This window comes from Mizuhopecten yessoensis, unplaced genomic scaffold (assembly GCF_002113885.1).
Source record: "Mizuhopecten yessoensis strain PY_sf001 unplaced genomic scaffold, ASM211388v2 scaffold10275, whole genome shotgun sequence".
In the NCBI taxonomy this organism is placed as follows: Eukaryota; Metazoa; Mollusca; class Bivalvia; order Pectinida; family Pectinidae; genus Mizuhopecten; species Mizuhopecten yessoensis.
Genome location: NW_018408465.1, coordinates 332,460 through 352,253, shown reverse-complemented (window position 1 = coordinate 352,253; position 19,794 = coordinate 332,460). Strand labels below are relative to the sequence as shown.

Sequence of the window (19,794 nt, the reverse complement as noted above, 5' to 3'; positions counted from 1 at the left end):
GTTCACGGAGGGCTCAAGTTTGGAAACCTCATAAAAATTAATGAGGTTTACGGATTGTTTGTATTACTTTGTATTCTGTTGTCATCGTGGGGATTATAAGTGTATTGTCGACGCTGTTATCCTACCTATAACAGGCTTGTACGATCATATTGTTGTATCATTTCCCACGCGTTAATGGAAAGAACAAAATTCTGCCTCCCTGAACAGCCATTCTTACCCATCACAATGCTACTGTGGGTAGCTTTGTTCTGCCATTGTCCCGTCGTATAAATGTGTATCAAAGAGCTACCACAGCACAAAATGAAATTATATTACACCCCCTGTACCAGTTGAAGTTTTCGGCTTCCCTCTGAGCTGGCAATTATTTCAATGAAGATAGAAATGTATCGGTACGATGTGAAGCATTTTTTTTTGAATTTATTATCCAAGTATCCAGAGATACAAAAAAAAGTTTTTCATAAATGTCAATTCCTGTTGCTATCGCAGGTGTGTCTCCATCCATTCTATCGGGGTAATCTGTTTTGTCAAAATACACTGGGTTCTCATAATATGACAGGTATTGTTCAGGGAGACGGGAGAGTGATCTCTAACTCGGAATTACCACGTGTACATGGGCGATCAGAAAAACTAGCTCTCCAGCCTATTCAATGGTATTTCATCAACTGTTGTATTTCTGCCATTGTTAACTTCTGTTGAGCAGCTCCACAGCAACCAAGTGTAATATCGTAATCTCATTACTGAACATTCAAATTCTGTAAAAACTTTTCATTTATTTGAATTATTTGAAGTGAGAACTTTCTTCCGAGCTCTATTCTAATGTCTTATGAGCAGATGTCCTGAGGTAAAGCTGACATACCGATGGTTGTGTTGGCCGTGAATGGATTTTGTCACATTTACATAATTGTATTGTACATTGGGTGTCAGCATTTGTAACATTAGGGCTTCTATACAGGAGCCCAGTCCGTTGGGCAAATTCGATGGATGGGGATGAAAAAAGGAAAATCAAAAGGACTACAATCACATATGTATGTCTATTTTAAAGTATTTGTTCAATACATTTGTCTGAACACAAACTCTTTTGTTAATATGTCCGTCTATCTCTCTGCTCATCTGTCCTTGTATTTGTCCTATGTCTTTCTGTCCTGCTATCTATTTGTCAACTTATTTAATCTATCTTATCAACTCATTTAGTCAGTTTAGTTACGTGTCTGTCTGTCTCTCCATCTATTTTCCAATTTGATTATCTTTCTAACAATCTTTTAATCTTTATTTGTCAGCTTTAGCTGTCCATCCATCATTTGTCACCTTTAATATTTGTCTTTTTGTCAAGCTGACCTTGGGGGGGGGGGGGGGGTTAGATTTTTTCATATAGACATAAATGGATGGACAAACAGACAAATATATATATTTATATCTCTCCCTTCTTTAAGCTTGGTAAACTCTGACTGCTAACAAAAACTCTGACTGCTAACAAGCACCATAAAATATGTTTGTTGTCGACTGCGTTCATACTACTGGTCAAAATGCAAGTAAATCCTACATATTGGGTCGGACGTATAGATAAATGGTTAGACATCAGGACAGATGGATGGGTGGACAGACAGGCAGACATAGAAAAATCAAGTGGTGGATGGATAGATGAATTAGACCATTGGTGGTATGATAGTGTAGTGGAACTGGGCTTGGTCAAATCGTCTACGACCAGGTAGCTCTATTGGTAGAGCGTCTGTGTAGAGTTTGGACGGTCCTGGGTTCGAACCCCAGTCTTGCTGTTGCATTTCTCTTTCTCAATTACAATAGGATAGGTGAAGAAATAAATGTATGGATTGAGAGACTAACAAAAGGGTGGAGTTTCGAAATTAAATTGGTATTCCTATTACTTTACAGTAATGATTATTTTGATTTGGTTCATGCATCCCCTGTGATTTTATATCTTAATGTCAGAATATTTTAATCCAAATCTCAGTTGGCAAACAGCATCTAGGGGTCGGCTTTAAAGATTTGTGAAACCGCCTAAAATTTGACACTAAATACTTTATAGAACATTTTGTCATGGATTGTATAAGACATCAAGGGATGTAGTCTCCTTGCAAACTGCAGCTGTGTAACTCAACAATTAAAACTTGTAATCCCATATTGACGGAGCAGAAGAGGAGCACTTTCTCTTCCATAAATACCCGAATATTTGAAAAGCTTTGTTCCCACTAGATATACCCCCTCGTACATATACCTATTGTGATAGCTAGCTTTTATCTTGTATAAATTTCAATGTTAATATTGAAATTGTTATCGAGTAGTGCCTAGGTATTGTTCGGGTATATTTACCCAGCCCAGGACCTGTAAGGATTATAGTTTTGAATTGTGCCCACGATCACCCCCTGCTAGTGTTGGAATGGATCAGGCCTGCCACTTTCCTACCAAACAGGTGTTGGGTGGGTGGGCTGGCAAATTATGTTAACTTTTATACACTTAATTTTTTTTTTTCGTGTCAATTACAATGACAAAAATTATCATACTGTTTTGGGGACGGCACTCCGTTCAGCTGTAGACTTGTTATCCTGAATACAATACAGATGTTGATCAGGTTGAAAAGTTTTCAGATGTGATGGGATATTTCTAAATCATACATATTTGATATGAAGTCATGATCAAAGTGATATTGTTTGAACTCTTTCGGGGTTACACATATCACCGACTTTTGAGTAGATCTGTCATCTTTCTGCTGATGTGAGCAAGTATTTGATAGTCACTATTGTCCAATGTTTCAGTAGATAGGCCATTACAACATTTCTGATATTGCTGAAAATTCATTATCAATACATTTCTTAAAATTCTGTCAGAAAACCAATGTTATTGAAAGTAGAAAGTTTAATTATCTAAAATTGTGTGTGTGTTTCCAACAAATTAGATAATAAAATTCTATGTTAGAGACATGTCGGCCTTGTGTATCTATTACTGTGTATAATACCTCCGCATAGTCAGAATTAATTCACTGATCTAGCGCAGGCTAATTCATAGTGTATGCAGAGTTTTTATAAACTTTAAATATATATTGTCAGTCGATGTATAACCTGTAATTCGTTATGATTTCAAAAGAAGAGATAGTTAATGTAAACATTGTTTATACTTTTATTGTAATCTGCTGTTGGTTATGAGTTTCAAAGCGGCAGTAGTAAAATGTAAATGTGTGTGAGTTACCTCCCTTTGTGTATTAGCTTTCATGTGTGATGACTTTACAATGATTCACACATTAGCTGGTTAACGGAATGAGTGCCGACACCTGGTTAATTGTGGTCCGACATACCTTCACTGTACAACTCTGTGTTTGAAGGATAATAAATTCCACGTGCTGTATTCCTATTATCTCTTTGACATTAGATTCAGTTAAAATTGCAGCGTCCTTTGAGGACTGCCTATAAACATGCAGTGTATTAATATGCACTTTGTACTTGTAATTTTCTTTAACATTTTCATTATACCCCACTCATAATTCAATACAGATTCATCCCACTACATTCAACATCTGTATCTTTCCTAAAGAAAAAATAGTGGATAGTTATTGTACACAGACTTTGATGAACGTAAACAGGGGACTGCTTTTTTTTTACGGAGTGTTTCATCTGACGGTGCTAATGTGTCCTGACAATGTGTTTAGGCTGGCTAATGAGGTCAATAAATCATAACCTACACATGGCACTGTTCAACCCGTGTGACTTAGGATGTGTCATACAGAGTAATGTCCCCTGTCAGTACCCTTATTGTGTCCTGGTACAACCCCTCCCTTCATGAAGGCACTATAGTCCCAGTTCTATGGTTGTTCCCTAACTCACTGAAATTCTTGAATTGAAGGTTTGCTTATTTGGAAGGATCGCTGTAATTATCGAAAATTCAGGAAAATTTAAGTTAAGAAAACTTTTGAGAAATTTTGGCCCGACACTTTCATATATTTGATAGAGAAAACATGGATGTGTCAGACTGAAATTGACACTAGTGATTATGCACTGTTCCTCTTGTAACAATGAAGTGGGTGACCTAATGGTGTTTTTTCTATTCCGTGGTTGCCACGAAATCAAGATGCTTTCAAGATAACCAAATTTCAATGTGTAATTGGTGAATATCTTGAGTGGGACATGCTTGATTAGGCTTGGTTTTTCCGAAAAGTCTAATGGAAATTACATTTTTATTGAAATATCTCTCTAGATTGTCTGCGCATGTTTTAAGTTTACCTTGGAAAATGTCTTTATCATTGAAAAGTTTTTTTGCACAATCATTTTGATGTCAATAGTATTTTCGTACTGTAACAACATGGTGTACAATTAACGCCTGAAGTCTACCGTGCTATTAAATGTTCTGAAAATTCAGACAAACCAAATGCTAGAAAAACCATAAAAATATAAAAGATAAATGAAGATATATGTATACAAAAATATTTCAGAAAAGATTTTTAAATTAGAATAACAGTAAAATTTAAAGGACCCACATCCAGCTTTTTACTGATAGCCCCCAGTGTATTGTGACAGAGTATAACCGACAGTCGAGGTATGCATGACACCCAAGGGGACATCATGTACATCATTGGTGTACTTACAGTCACACAACACTAGTGGAAAAACTCTTTATACTAATAGGAACAACTGTTATTTATTTGTAAAACGATTGTTTATTGGGAAAGGGCTGTATGAGATTAGGAAAATACACTGTGTGAATAACTTAGTACATTATCATTGGTACAATCACACTATTGGAGAAGTGTACAATTTTATAATTTTCTTTATGCTTATATAATGCATTTTGTTTTACAATTTTGAGATAAATAACGATCAATACTTTACAAAGTAAAGAAATTAAAGATTATAAAAATATATTAAATGAAGAAAAAAGTGAAGACATAATGGAAAGGGTTTGTACATCAATTTGAATAAAAATATATATTTAGTTGGTAAAAAATATATGTTTAGTTGGTAAAAAATAAAGATAGATTAGGAAGTTTCTGAATGATAAAGATACAATTTGAGTTGATAAAGCAGACAGGAGCTAGGTTACGGACAACAGAGGTGAATTAGATCAGGGTTGATGCTGCTTGTGGAAGCACGGGGAGAAATGACGAGTCGGGTCAATGTGCATTTAAACATGTACCAACATAATTCACTGAGATGTCCATACATTCATCTGCTGATACACTTAATTAAAATTCAAATTGTTTTATCATATCTTTGATTGGAGATTCACTTTGAGGCGAGGGGCAGGCGCTTTAGTTGCTGATAGTGCTTTGTGTTAGATGCAAATACCACCCTTTCTTTGGCAACATGTACTTATCCTTAATTATGATTTTTTTTTTCAAATTTTCAAATTTGGCATTGTGGAACTGCAGCTGATAGTCTCAAGTGTGTGGTGCACGCTTGCTTTGTCCACTGAAGGGTTTACAAGGCGGGTCATGATTTGTAGAAATCAGCGTATCTGAATACATTCATTCTCAGTAAATCTCTACCATTGACTGGTGAAAATTGGAAAGTTTTGTTCTGTTTCTTGCTCGTCTTTGCTGCATTAGCGTTTATTTGTATTTTTGATCGAATCAACCACTCATAACCACAGAACAACGTTAGATCGTAAACAATTAGTATTATGTCCAGAAATTGTTTGATGAGATTAATTTGTATTTCGGAGTTCAAAGGTCAAGGTTATCACACTAACAACCTCTTTTCTAAACCGATTGTGATTAAAGTTTCTACCAAAAGTCCGGTTTGAGAATATATGAAATAAGTTTGTATTTCAGAGTTCAAAGGTCAAGGCCAAGGTCACCATCAACCTTTATTTCAATTTGTCCACCAATTCAGTTTCATCTCTCTCGTGATTTTATTTCTGAACAGACTTCATCTTACAGACATTTTCTAGTTAAATAAAGGTATTTTAATACGTATAGATAGAAACTTTACAAAAAAGTGAAAAAGTAGGTGATAACTTGTAAGGATAGGTAAAACTTTAAGATCAGTAGAATTTCTGTTTCATTGTCCTTATCAGTGTAGAAATTTCAAAATTGCTAAAAAAGGATTTATGTGGTTTCAATGTGAATAATTCAAAGATATGATTTTTGATTCTATTTTAGATTTGTTTACAGTATACTACAACTCTGTGAAGAAAAAAAAAGACACAATTTATCAAACAAAGTCAAATGTTCTTTTGAACCTTAGAGTAAACATGTGAGGGACATCAGTCTGGTTAACCAGAATGGTGTCGAGGTAGCCTAAGATAGGTGTGATCCTTCTTCACTTATCAAAATAGTTTTGTATGAAACAATTTGTTCAAATTTTTTTCGTCTAATTGCAACCATTCTGACATAATACAGCTGTAAAACATCCCTTTATTCTGGTGTTATCCTGAACTCAGCTATTCGTTTGATATTTGAATGGTCTCCGTAAATAAACAGGTTTTTTTCTGGAATTATTTTCAGACATAATGCAATCAAATAGAACCCAAGTAGAACTGTTTTGTTTGAATTAAATTAAACTGAGACTAGTTTGTGGAGAATGAGTGATGGCCAGCGAAGGAATGCCTATATATCTTATCTGTACATGGTGGGTAAATGATAAGCTGCTTCATTAGAATGATTGGCCTATTATTGAGGTCTGTCTTCCGCGGGAGGGATTATGCCTGTCCTACTGTCGGCCCATTTTGGGGAAACCTCTACAATTAGCGCTGACTAACCGGGCTAGAGCTCGGCTCACACATGCTTGCCAATGTTCAAATCTTCAGAGTTGATTAGCTACATGTTTATCGTTTGTTCTGTAAGACCAAATTAACAATTGTATCTTTAAATGCAATTGTCGGCTTTGTCCTGATGTGCATGTAAAATTAAAACAACACGCTGTATCATTTGGTTCTTGCCACTAAGCCAAGGGAAAATAAACCGCCACTGTCTGTTGGCTGAAACAAAATCCAGCAATTGTAGAATTTTTCTATTAAGTCTTCAGGAAAAATGCTCCATTCCTTTTCAATTATGGTGAATTCTGATAGAAAATTATTGTGTAATCCAGAAAAGAAATGATGTGTTTTGGTAATAAAAATGGGGGACTATTTTCTGATGAGCCCTTATTATTATACTAGGCTTTTTGTGTTGCCTGCAAAGTGAAGGCATTATTTAGGGGATCACTCTGCCTGCGTTGATTTTACATTAGTGTTCTCATTCGCATAAACGGTTTGTGTGATAACTGTTGAAAAATGATTTGATTTTCATGAAACTGTTAACAAATACTGTATTAATCAACCGCTCAAATTTGATCTTGAGTTTTATCTGAAATTAAATATGGCCACTGGTGGCCATCTTTGATTTTAGCACATGAAGTGGTTTGTATGAGGTAACTCTTAAAGGGATGTTTTGTTTTCCATGAAAATTACTTTGAAAACTCTTTGCATTGATGCTTGACTAAAGAGATATTAGTTTGATCCAAAAATCATGATAGGCGTTGGTGGCCATTTGTTCAATCCAACATTCAATATGGCTGCCATAGGCCATCTTAGACTTAAATTAGTACAGACATGTTTCCAGACAATATCTTTTAAGAAATTATCAGTTTTTTGTATGAAACTTTGTACTAAAGTTCCTCACTCAAGTTTGACATTTGGTAAGATTCATGTACACCATGAGAATGTGGATTAGCAGATTGGATTTCACACAAGCAGCAAGAAGGAGAATGAGGTTCCTCCAGAACCAAGCCTGTCCACCATTGTAGGATAGGTATTGGGAAGTCACAACTAATAGCTTGACTGTTGTACAACTTCTACAACTATTACATGACTTATTGTGAATTGGTAAGAGCAGTCAAACATCCATTGTAGGTCAATGTAGTCTGGTCACTGTCCAGTTGAACAACAAGTGGTGCAAATATTTGTGCATAATCTTGCGATTGTTGGTTGACAGGAGAGTCACGTGAATCGTGTTGTTACATACAATTCATTGGGTAACATTTCTGTCTTTGTTAATTTTTAAATAAACATTCAACTTTGAGTTGATAATTTTGATCAATTTTGATTTTCACAGGAAATTAGTGTGTCTGACATTCATCCTTGAAGACATCTTTATGAAAATTTTCCAACTTCTTGATGTTATTTACGTGTTGTTACTTGAAAGCCATTTTGTTTGTTAAATGTTACGTTACAGATACCGGAGAACGAGACACAATTAAGGTAACACTGACAATGCTCAATGAGTGTAGATACAGGGAGAATACTTGGGTATAATTTATACCCACATATACCCACTCCATCATACCCCGCCTGTAATAGTTTGAAGTGACAGGCCTTCCCAAAACTTGACGTAGGCCCTGAAGGGTGTCGACTATGGCTCTCCTCAACCATGTAGGAAAAATGTAAATATGAGTTAAGTAATAAGTAGGTATGGTGTTATTGATGTGGTGTTTGGCCCTGTGATATAGTGACAATACAAAACACCAAAAGGTTTGATTTATAGTGGTAAGGAGACGTCCAAGGCTACCTACAAAACAATGCGTACTGGTCATTTAAACACAAAGATAATAATATGGTTTTTAGGAAATGAATATGTTTGATTTGATAAATTGAATAAGTGACTGAAATCATTTAAGATCTCTTTTGAAGTTTTCAATTAGCTGTCATGCTTTGTGAGATTTGGCCATCAGAGGAATGTACTGTGGCACTGGGCTCACGTTTGACCAAGACAAGGGCATCCAATAAAAAGTGTATTGTGTGATCAGGGTCGGTCAATAAAGTAGGACAAAGTCTGTGGGGTATAGCTGGTTAAGTCAACAGAACACTGTTTCCATGATGCTAGGTAAAACAGGTAATCACTTGTCAAATAAGACAGGTAACCATGGTGTCGGATAAGACAGGTTGCCATGGTGTAATATGACAGGTAACCATGGTGTTAGATAGGACAGGTAACCATGGCGTTAGATAGGACAGGTTACCATAGTGTCAGATAGGAAGGTACCATGGTGTTAGATAGGACAGGTTACCGTGGTGTTAGATAGGAAGGTTACCATGGTGTTAGATAGGACTGATTATCATGGTGTTAGACAAGAAGGTTACCATGGTGTTAGATAGGACTGATTATCATGGTGTTAGACAGGAATGGTTGCCATGGTGTCAGATAGGACAGGTTACTATGGTGTTAGATAGGACAGGTTACCATAGTGTCAGATAGGAAGGTACCATGGTATAAGATAGGACATGTTACCATTGTGTTAGATGGGACAGGTTACCATGGTGTTAGATAGGAAAAGTTACCATGGTGTTAGATAGGAAGGTTACCATGGTGTAAGATAGGACTAATTATCATGGTGTTAGACAGGAATGGTTGCCATGGTGTCAGATAAGACAGGTTACTATGGTGTTAGATAGGACAGGTAACCATGGTGTTAGATAGGACATGTTACCATTGTGTTAGATAGGACAGGTTATTATGGTGTTAGATAGGAAGGTTACTGATGGTGTTAGATAGGACTGATTATCATGGTGTTAGACAGGAATGGTTGCCATGGTGTCAGATAAGACAGGTTACTATGGTGTTAGATATGACAGGTAACCATGGTGTTAGATAGGATAGGTTACCATAGGACAGGTTGCCATAGTGTCAGATAGGACAGGTTACCATGGTGTTAGATAGGACAGGTTACCATGGTGTTAGATAAGACAGGTTACCATGGTGTTAACTAAGACAGGTTACCATGGTGTTAAATAAGACAGGTTACCACGGTGATAGATAAGACATGTTGCCATGGTGCAAGATGACAGGTTACCATGGTGTTAGATACGACATGTTATCATGGTGTTGAATAGGACAGGTTACCATGGTTTTAGATAAGACATGTTGCCATGGTTTTAGATAGGACAGGTTACCATGGTGTTAGATAAGACCGGTTACCATGTTTTTTGATAAGATAGGTTACCATGGTGTTAGATAACAGGTTACCATGGTGATAGATAAGACAGGTTACCATGGTTAGATAAGAAAGGAAGCATTGGCATCAGATAAGACAGGTTATCTTAGTGTCAGATAAGTTACCGTAGTTTCAGACAAGACAGGTTACCATGGTATTAGATCAGATAGATTACCATGGTGTTAGATCAGATAGATTACCATGGTATTAGATCAGATAGATTACCATGGTGTTAGATCAGATAGATTACCATGATGTTAGATTAGACAGGTTGCTTTTGCAGCAAATAAAAACTGGTTATGATGGTGTTAGATTGGACAAGTTACTATGGTGTAAGATGAAGCTGGTTACCATAATGTCAGATAAGACAGGTTAACATGATGTCAGATTAGACAGGTTAACATGGGATCTGATAAAGACAAGTTGACATGGTGTTAAATAAGATGGCTTACTATAGAACCAAATAACATAACATTTCATTAGATGGGTTTACCGTTTGTCACAGATAGCCAAGCTTACTAATTTGTCAAAAAATAAGGTAATCATGAAGAGGAAACCTTCTGAAAGACGCGAGTTTGCTCTACATTTTATTGAAATGTCTTGAATATGTGTATCTGCCCTATCAAAACATCACCCGTGATTATATCTTAATGGTATTTGGAAGCTTGTTAATCGGGTAATCTTGAATACGTTTGTTTAGAATTTATATATGGGGTGTAGTTCAGTCAATGCAGCGGTGGTGCATTGTAGAAATACTGGACAATGCAGCAATATTCAGCGCTCTATGTATATGCATGAACATTTGACAGGGATTGTAGGTGTGATCACAATGGCGTAAGAGTTTTACAAAGAATCTTCAGGCCATGTTATTCCGCAACACAATGTATGTCAGCGTTTTTTTTTTATCTGACAACTAACTTTTCTTTCGTGACATTCAAATGATTTCCATCACAAATTTGGCATATATAGTTGTTGCCGTTACTCCTTTGACTAGACATGTTGTGAGGCCTGTTTGTTTGCAGAGTTTCCTCTGTTTAGTAATGCACATTTTTGTAAGCGTTTAATTCTATGCTGGGGACATCATTTACTGTCATTTTCCTACGACAATAGGTAGATCTTCTAGTCTCACCTAATGACCACGAAGGCGTCTGCCCAGATATAATCGTACCAATTTAATGATTTCATGCATTGTTATCAAGTGTCACATACTGATCAAAGAGAACTCTTTGTGAATCTAAGTTTTGTTTAGCCTATCCTAACAGCAACAGTTGTGTTTGTGGGTAATAGACGAGGTCGGGAGGAGTAAGGAGGTAATTGTACCCGGCAAGGTCGTATCAAGGTTGGTTCTGTAATGCTAGACCATTGTAGTGGTGGAATTGTTATAGAAATGGCTACTCTGATGGAAGTGTTGCATGCTTATATTATATATATATATAACATAATTCACTTTAATTATTTGTCCGATTTCTATAGCCCAGTTAAACAAGGACTAATGACATCAAGTCTTACCTTGGCTCAACTGTCTCTATTGACTTTACCCAGCCACCAGAAAACTCAGTAGAAAATTACTCAATTAGCAAACGTGTTTTGGAGATGAATTAAAAGTTGATCGGGTTTGTACTAGTGGAGAGATCATTAAGCCTGTGACCATTGTACTGAGTAATAATTAAAGCTACTACAGATCTTAAATTGATGGTCTATTTTGTCTGAACAAGAAGTTCTCTTGTATCCGACCATTGATTGGCAAATCATTTTCACTGTCGTTTGTTTTGCCTGATCAGGTGGTGTCGTATTTTTGTAGAGGTTTAATGATAAATTGGGGTAGTCCGGTGAAAGTGTGCTCGTTTTGTTATAATTTTTGCGGGTTGTGAGCGCTCTGGTAGAAGAATCACTATTGCATGATCCTTTTTCAATCAGGAAGGTTGATATTCGCTGTGTGATCATCCACTTGATAAACTCAAGATATAATACCATAGAGTATGTCAACATTGATTCTTTGTCGTTAAATAACACTGTAGCTGAAAGTGGTATCGTACACATATAAACATTCTGCTGACGGCTTTATCACACACGATCATCCATCTGTGCTATCGTAAGAATGGGAAATATTCAATTTCAGGCTGTTTACCATAAATTATCAGAAACATTTTAACTGGTAAAAGTACATCTGAAAAACCCCGTCTATGAATATTGTTAGGTGTGTCCATATAACTTGCAGGAGACATTTTGTCCTGTTGAGCCGTAAAATGACCTTTTTATTGTGTTGTGGGATTTGCATGATTTAATGTCTTCTTTGTGCCAGTTATTTCACCTGAAGTAAATCATTTTGTTGCATTATCATTTTAAATTAAAATGTTTAAAAAGCAACAAACTTTTTGTATGTCATCATTTTCAAGTGGTAAATATAACGGTTTTGTGGGTTTGTATTATAATTCAGATATTTATGAAATGGGGTGAGTAAATCATTTTGATAAGTAAAATGTCGTATCATAGGGCTTCAAAATGAAATTAGATGGGAAAAAAATGATACAATTTTACTGATTCAAGTGCAAAAGTTTCTATGTTTGTGGTTTTTAATTGAAATTTAAGATGAGTTATGTACGAGGTCAAGGTGCACATTCTAGTGCACCTGCCAATGCTGACAGAGAGGGTGACACACAGACTCTACCAATATATACCCCCAACATTCCCAGTTTTCTTGCAAACTTTTTTGTCCTATGGCATGTCCATAAAATGTGACCATAAAATACCGGTCGTGAACATGCAAACTGTGTAGCTGTGATTTAGGATGTCAGAAAACTACATCATGCATTAACCTTTCATCAGTCTATGTGATTTCCTTGAGACACCAAAATATGCGAAGAAGAAAAGTCAAGAGTCTGCCTCAGGTTGCTGTATCTGATACCAACACACTGACAAAGCTCACACAGGTCACCAGGTTTTGTCTGCAGACTTATTATCCCTCAACACCTACCCATGGTTTGGTGACAAGTTTATATATTGTGCTATGTGCAATTTTCGCCCCCTTCTCCTTGTGTGAACTATATAACTTTTTCTCATAAGAGTGTATTCTCAGACAGGAAAGTCAGGATTTTAACATTAGCAAAATTGTCTATTTGCCTCTTTTGTGGTTCATAGTGTTAAAAACCTGCCTGTTTGGCTATGCTGTCACCCTGTTGTCTTGGCTTTGTGGTTACCTTGTTCTGTTGGCTGTTTGGTGACCTTGTTCTGTTGGCTGTGTGTTGACCTTGTTCTGTTGGCTGTGTGGTGACCTTGTTCTGTTGGCTGTGTGGTGACCTTGTTTTGTTGACTGTGTGGTGACCTTGTTCTGTTGGCTGTGTATATGTGGTGACCTTGTTCTGTTGGCTGTGTGGTGACCTTGTTCTGTTGGTTGTGAGGTCACCTTGTTCTTGGCTGTGGGGTGACCTTGTTTTCTGTTGGTTGTGAGGTCACCTTGTTCTGTTGGCTGTGTGGTGACCTTGTTCTGTTGGCTGTATATTGACCTTGTTCTGTTGGCTGTGTGTTGACCTTGTTCTGTTGGATGTATATTGACCTTGTTCTGTTGGCTGTGGGGTGACCTTGTTCTGTTGGCTGTGTAATGACCTTGTTGTGTTAGCTGTGTGGTGACCTTGTTCTGTTGGCTGTGTACAAGTGGTGACTTTGTTCTGTTGGCTGTGTGTTGACCTTGTTACGTTGGCTGTGTGGTGACCTTGCTCGGTTGGCTGTGTGTTGACCTTGTTCTGTTGGCTGTGTGTTGACCTTGTTCTGTTGGCTGTGTGGTGACCTTGTTCTGTTGGCTATGTGGTGACTTTGTTCTGATGGCTGTGTGGTGACCTTGTTCTGTTGGCTGTGTGGTGACCTTGTTCTGTTGGCTGTCTGGTGACCTTGTTCTGTTGGCTGTGTGGTGACCTTGTTCTATTGGCTGTGTACATGTGGTGACCTTATTCTGTTGACTGTGTGTTGACCTTGTTCTGTTGGCTGTGTGGTGACCTTGTTCTGTTGGCGGTGTGGTGACCTTGTTCTGTTGGCTGTGTGGTGACCTTGTTCTGTTAGCTATGTGTTGACCTTGTTCTGTTGGCGGTGTGTTGACTTTGTTCTGTTGTCGGTGTGTTGACCTTGTTCTGTTGGCTGTGGGGTGACCTTGTTCTGTTGGCTGTGTGGTGACCTAGTGTTGTTGGCTGTGTGGTGACCTTGTTCTGTTAGCTATGTGTTGACCTTGTTCTGTTGGTGGTGTGTTGACTTTGTTCTGTTGTCGGTGTGTTGACCTTGTTCTGTTGGCTGTGGGGTGACCTTGTTCTGTTGGCTGTGTGATGACCTTGTTCTGATGGTTGTGTGGTGACCTTGTTCTGATGGCTGTGTGAACATTTTGTGTTCTTGATTGTGTAACATGTTGTTATCATATGTGTGGTGACCTTGTTCTGTTGGCTATGTGTTGACCTGGCTCTGTTGGCTGTGTGGTGACCTTGTCTTGTTGGCTGTGTGTTGACCTGGCTCTGTTGGCTGTGTGGTGACCTTGTTCTGTGGCTGTGTGTTGACCTTGTTCTGTTGGATGTATATTGACCTTGTTCTGTTGGCTGTGTGGTGACCTTGCTCTGTTGGCTGTGTGGGGACCTTGTTCTGTTGGCTGTTTACATGTGGTGACCTTGGTCTGATGGCTGTGTACATGTGGTAACCTTGTTCTGTTACCTTGTTCTGTTGGCTGTGTGTTGACCTTGAGTTGTTGGCTTTGTGGTGACCTTGTTCTGTTGGCTGGGTGGTGACCTTGTTCTGTTGGCTGTTTACATGTGGTGACCTTGGTCTGATGGCTGTGTACATGTGGTAACCTTGTTCTGTTGGCTGGGTGGGGACCTTGTTCTGTTGGCTGTTTACATGTGGTGACCTTGGTCTGATGGCTGTGTACATGTGGTAACCTTGTTCTGTTACCTTGTTCTGTTGGCTGTGTGTTGACCTTGTTCTGTTGGTTGTGTGGTGACCTTGTTGGCTGTCTGGTGACCTTGTTCTGTTGGCTGTGTGGTGACCTTGCTCTGTTGGCTGTGTGGGGACCTTGTTCTGTTGGCTGTGTGGGGACCTTGTTCTGTTTGCTTTGTGGTGACCTTGTTCTGTTGGTTGTGTGGTAACCTTGTTTTGTTGGCTGTGTGGTGACCTTGTTCTGTTAGCTATGTGTTGACCTTGTTCTGTTGGTGGTGTGTTGACTTTGTTCTGTTGTCGGTGTGTTGACCTTGTTCCGTTGGTTGTGGGGTGACCTTGTTCTGTTGGCTGTGTGGTGACCTGGTTCTGTTGGCTGTGTGGTGACCTTGTTTTGTTGGCTGTGTGTTGACCTTGCTCTGTTGGCTGTGTGGTGACCTTGTTTTGTTGACTGTGTGGTGACCTTGTTCTGTTGGCTGTGTGTTGACTTTGTTCTGTTGTCGGTGTGTTGACCTTGTTCTGTTGGCTGTGGGGTGACCTTGTTCTGTTGGCTGTGTGATGACCTTGTTCTGATGGTTGTGTGGTGACCTTGTTCTGTTGGCTGTGTGTTGACCTTGAGTTGTTGGCTTTGTGGTGACCTTGTTCTGTTGGTTGTGTGGTAACCTTGTTTTGTTGGCTGTGTGGTGACCTGGCTCTGTTGGCTGTGTGGTGACCTTGTCTTGTTGGCTGTGTGTTGACCTGGCTCTGTTGGCTGTGTGGTGACCTTGTTTTGTTGACTGTGTGGTGACCTTGTTCTGCTGGCTGTGTGGTGACCTTGTTCTGATGGCTATGTGGTGACCTTGTTCTGTTGGCTTTGTGGTGACCTGGCTCTGTTGGCTGTGTGGTGACCTTGTCTTGTTGGCTGTGTGTTGACCTGGCTCTGTTGGCTGTGTGGCGACCTTGTTCTGTTTGCTTTGTGGTGACCTTGTTCTGTTGGTTGTGTGGTGTGACCTTGTTCTGTTGGCTGTGTGGTGACCTAGTGTTGTTGGCTGTGTGGTGACCTTGTTCTGTTAGCTATGTGTTGACCTTGTTCTGTTGGTGGTGTGTTGACTTTGTTCTGTTGTCGGTGTGTTGACCTTGTTCTGTTGGTTGTGTGGTGACCTTGTTCTGATGGTTTTGTGGTGACCTTGTTCTTATGGCTGTGTGGTGACCTTGTTCTGTTGGCTATGTGTTGACCTTGTTCTGTTGGCGGTGTGTTGACCTTGTTCTGTTGGCTGTTTACATGTGGTGACCTTGGTCTGTTGGCTGTGTACCTGTGGTACCCTTGTTCTGTTGGCTGTGTGGTGACCTTGTTCCGTTGACTGTGTGGTGACTTTGTTCTGTTGGCTGTGTGGTGACCTTGTTATGTTGACTGTGTGGTGACCTTGTTCTGTTGGCTGTGAGGTGACCTTGTTCTGTTGGCTGTGTGGTGGCCTTGTTCTGTTGGATGTATATTGACCTTGTTCTGTTGGCTGTGTGTTGACCTTGTGCTGTTGGCTTTGTGGTGACCTTGTTCTGTTGGCTGTGTGATGACCTTGTTCTGTTGGCTGTGTGTTGACCTTGTTCTGTTGGCTGTGTGGTGACCTTGTTTTGTTGGCTGTGTGTTGACCTGGCTCTGTTGGCTGTGTGGTGACCTTGTTCTGTTTGCTTTGTGGTGACCTTGTTCTGTTGGTTGTGTTGTGACCTTGTTCTGTTGGTTTTGTGGTGACCTTGTTCTGATGGTTGTGTGGTGACCTTGTTCTGTTGGCTGTGTGGTGCCCTTGTTTGTTGGCTGTGTGGTGACCTTGTTCTGTTTGCTGTGTGTTGACCTTGTTCTGTTGGTTGTGTGGTGACCTTGTTCTGATGGTTGTGTGGGGACCTTGTTCTGTTGGTTGTGTGGTGACCTTGTTCTGATGGTTGTGTGGTGACCTTGTTCGGATGGTTGTGTGGTGACCTTGTTCTGTTGGCTGTGTGGTGACCTTGTTCTGTTGGTTGTGTGGTGACCTTGTTCTGTTGGTTGTGTTGTATCCTTGTTCTGATGGTTGTGTGGTGACCTTGTTCTGTTGGCTGTGTGGTGACCTTGTTTGTTGGCTGTGTGGTGACCTTGTTATGTTGGCTGTGTGGTGACTTTGTACTGATGGCTGTGTGGTGACCTTGTTCTGATGGCTGTGTGAACATTTTGTGTTCTTGATTGTGTAACATGTTGTTATCATATATCTTGGTCAATTTATCTCTTACTGATTTTAAGGTATTCAGACAAGGTTTTTGTACATTTCCACAGTTTGTATTGCCATATCCTTAATGTATTTGTTAAAGAGTGCAGAAAGTGCTATTTTTATTTTGCATTATTTTATTTAAAATGAAATAAAAACTTCATAATAACATACCATTCAATTTCATTTACGACTTTGCGACACTGGAGGAAATGAAAATATAAGGAAACCTTTGGCAAATGGTACAAATAACACATTGTGGCATTATATTTCAATGAGGTGTTCCAGAGGCTGGCATTACTTAAATCTGTGGACAACTGTCGGTGCAAAGGCAGGGAGGCAGGAGACAAAGAGATCCTGGTGTTGAATCTCAAGTGCACTGCTAACTATTGTTTAACACTGGTAGTGCTTCTCCACACAGAGTTTTGAAGGTCTTCAGCAACTTTTCAAATGAGAAGAGGATTTTGTTTCTAATAAATTTCTTAGGAATTTTAAGAAAACATTTTCATGGAGACATTAATTTTGTTACAAAACAATCAAATAAAACGACAAACAAAAAAAACAAGAATAAAACCCAACTGACAACATTATCCATGTAATAGATACCTGTTCTTGTGTGGGTTCTTTCCCTGTTGATGTCTTGTTTAACGGGCTTACAGTTTAAAACCTGAAACACGGCTCAGCTATCGACTCGGAGAATTCTCTTACCTTATTTATGAAGCATCAACAAACACTTTCATAGCAGTGAAAGTGGGAAAGATTTCATAATATTCCATATATTTAATATTTTCTGAGTTTAAGATATGTGTGTGTTCATGTTGATTCCATTGAAGAACAGCTGATTGCAAATCGAATATTATCACAGTAATACAGACTCACACAAAAGATGACATCATGTATTTCTGTTACCGTTAAATTTCAGCTCACCTTAGTAAAGGACATGGTGAGTGATACAATAGTGCAGCGTCTGTTGTGCTTCCATTTGTTTTTCTGTCAATCCTTTTACCTTCAACATTTGTCATTTTTGACCTCTTAAAAACGCTATATAGACCAGAATCATAACATTGACATGTATACTTCTGGTATAAAACGATATTGATTTTGTTCAAATGAATGACCTTGACACATCTCCATGGTTACAATGTGTAATATGTATATAACTCAAAATGACTTCATCTTTATGCTCAGGGTAAATAATTTTTCACTGTTTCTAGCTGGAGTGATGCGCAGCATGAAGGCCATGGCGAACTTATGCTTTGAAATAGCATCTGGATTTCTTCTATTTTTAGTTCACCTGCCTGAAGGGCAAGTGAGCTTTTGTCATGGCGCTGAGGCTGTCGTCCATCCGTCAACTTTTCCTTTAAACAACTTCTTCTGTAGAGTGGACAGGCTGAGATTCATGATATTTGGCTACAAGCTTTGTTGGTAGGGGCCTGACATAGTTTGAGAACAAAAATGATCTTGACTTACTTTCAAGGTCCCAGGGGTCAAACATGTCAAACGCTTAAAACGACTTCTTCTGAGGAACTAAAAGGTATGGAGTCCTCATATTTGGCTTGTAGCTTCCTGGGATGGAGCCCTACAAAGTTTGAGAATGAAAATGACCTTGACCTATTTTCAAGGTAACAGGGGTCAAATATGCTAAATACTTTAAACCACTTCTTCTAAATAACTGAAAGGTATAGAATCATAATATTTGGCTGGTGCCTTCCAGAGGAAGAGCCCAAAAGAAATTGAGAATGAAAAATGACCTTGACCTACTTTCAAGGTCACAGATATCAAATGTGTCAAACACTTTAATGTCTCCTTTTGAAGAACTGAAAGGTGTAGAATCTTTTAATTTGGCTGGTATGGAGCCCGATAAAGTTTAAGAATAAAATGACTGACCTACTTTCAAGGTCAGAGGGGTCAAATATGTCAAACACTTCAAACAACTTCTCCCGAAGAACTGAAAGTTAAAGAATCTTAGTATTTGGCTGGTAGCTTCTTAGGGTAGAGCCTGACAAAGTTTGAGAACGAAATAATGACCTTGACATACTTTCAAGGTCACAGGTGTCAAATATGTCAAACAATTCAAATGACTTTTTCTGATGAACTGAAAGGTAAAGAATCTTAATATTTTATTAGCTCCCTGGTTCAAAGGACATGCCATACCGCAGCGGCCGTCGTCCGTCCGTCAACTTTTCCTTTTAAACACTACTAGTCCTGAACGGCCAAGTATATTTTGACTAAATTTGGTCTGGAGCATCCTTAGGCAAAGGGGACTCAATTTTCTATAAATTGTGGGTGTGGTCCCCCTGGGGGCAGAGGGGCGGGGCCCTATAGGGGAAATAGAGGTAAAACCTTTAAAATCCTTCTTCTACCGTAGGGATTAAGGAATTTTATCCTAATTTAGTCTTGAGCATCCTTGGGCCAATGGGACTCAATTTCTTTATAAACCATGGGTCTGGCCCCCCAGGGGCCCAATAGGGAAATTATAGCAAATTCTTTAAAATCCTTCTTCTTCTGTTGGAGTGAAAGGATTTGGTCCATATTTGGTCTTAAACATCCTTGGGTTAAGGGGAACCAATTTTGTATAAAAGGTGGGTCTGGCCCCCCTTGGGGGCTGAGGGGCGGGGCCCAATAGGGGAAATATAGCAAATTCTTTAAAATCCTGCTTCTTCTGTAGGAATGAAAGGATTTGTTCCATATTTGCTCTGAAGCATCCTTGGGTGAAGGGGAACCAATTTTGTATAAACCGTGGGTATGACGCCCCCCCCCCCCCCCCC

General features: G+C 39.0%; 2 protein-coding genes across 3 annotated transcripts in view; one reads left to right on the top strand and one right to left on the bottom strand.

The window, feature by feature from the left end:
* LOC110459903 (transcription factor SOX-13-like) overlaps nucleotides 1–19,794 on the top strand; it is a 221,096-nt gene that overhangs the window by 45,264 nt on the left and 156,038 nt on the right. The window lies entirely within an intron of this gene.
* LOC110459914 (semenogelin-1-like) lies at nucleotides 14,337–17,015 on the bottom strand. Its single transcript, XM_021512421.1, has 2 exons — nucleotides 16,109–17,015; nucleotides 14,337–15,844 (listed from the first exon to the last, which is right to left on the bottom strand). Exons 1-2 carry the CDS (start codon nucleotides 17,013–17,015, stop codon nucleotides 14,337–14,339), a joined length of 2,415 nt encoding a protein of 804 aa, XP_021368096.1.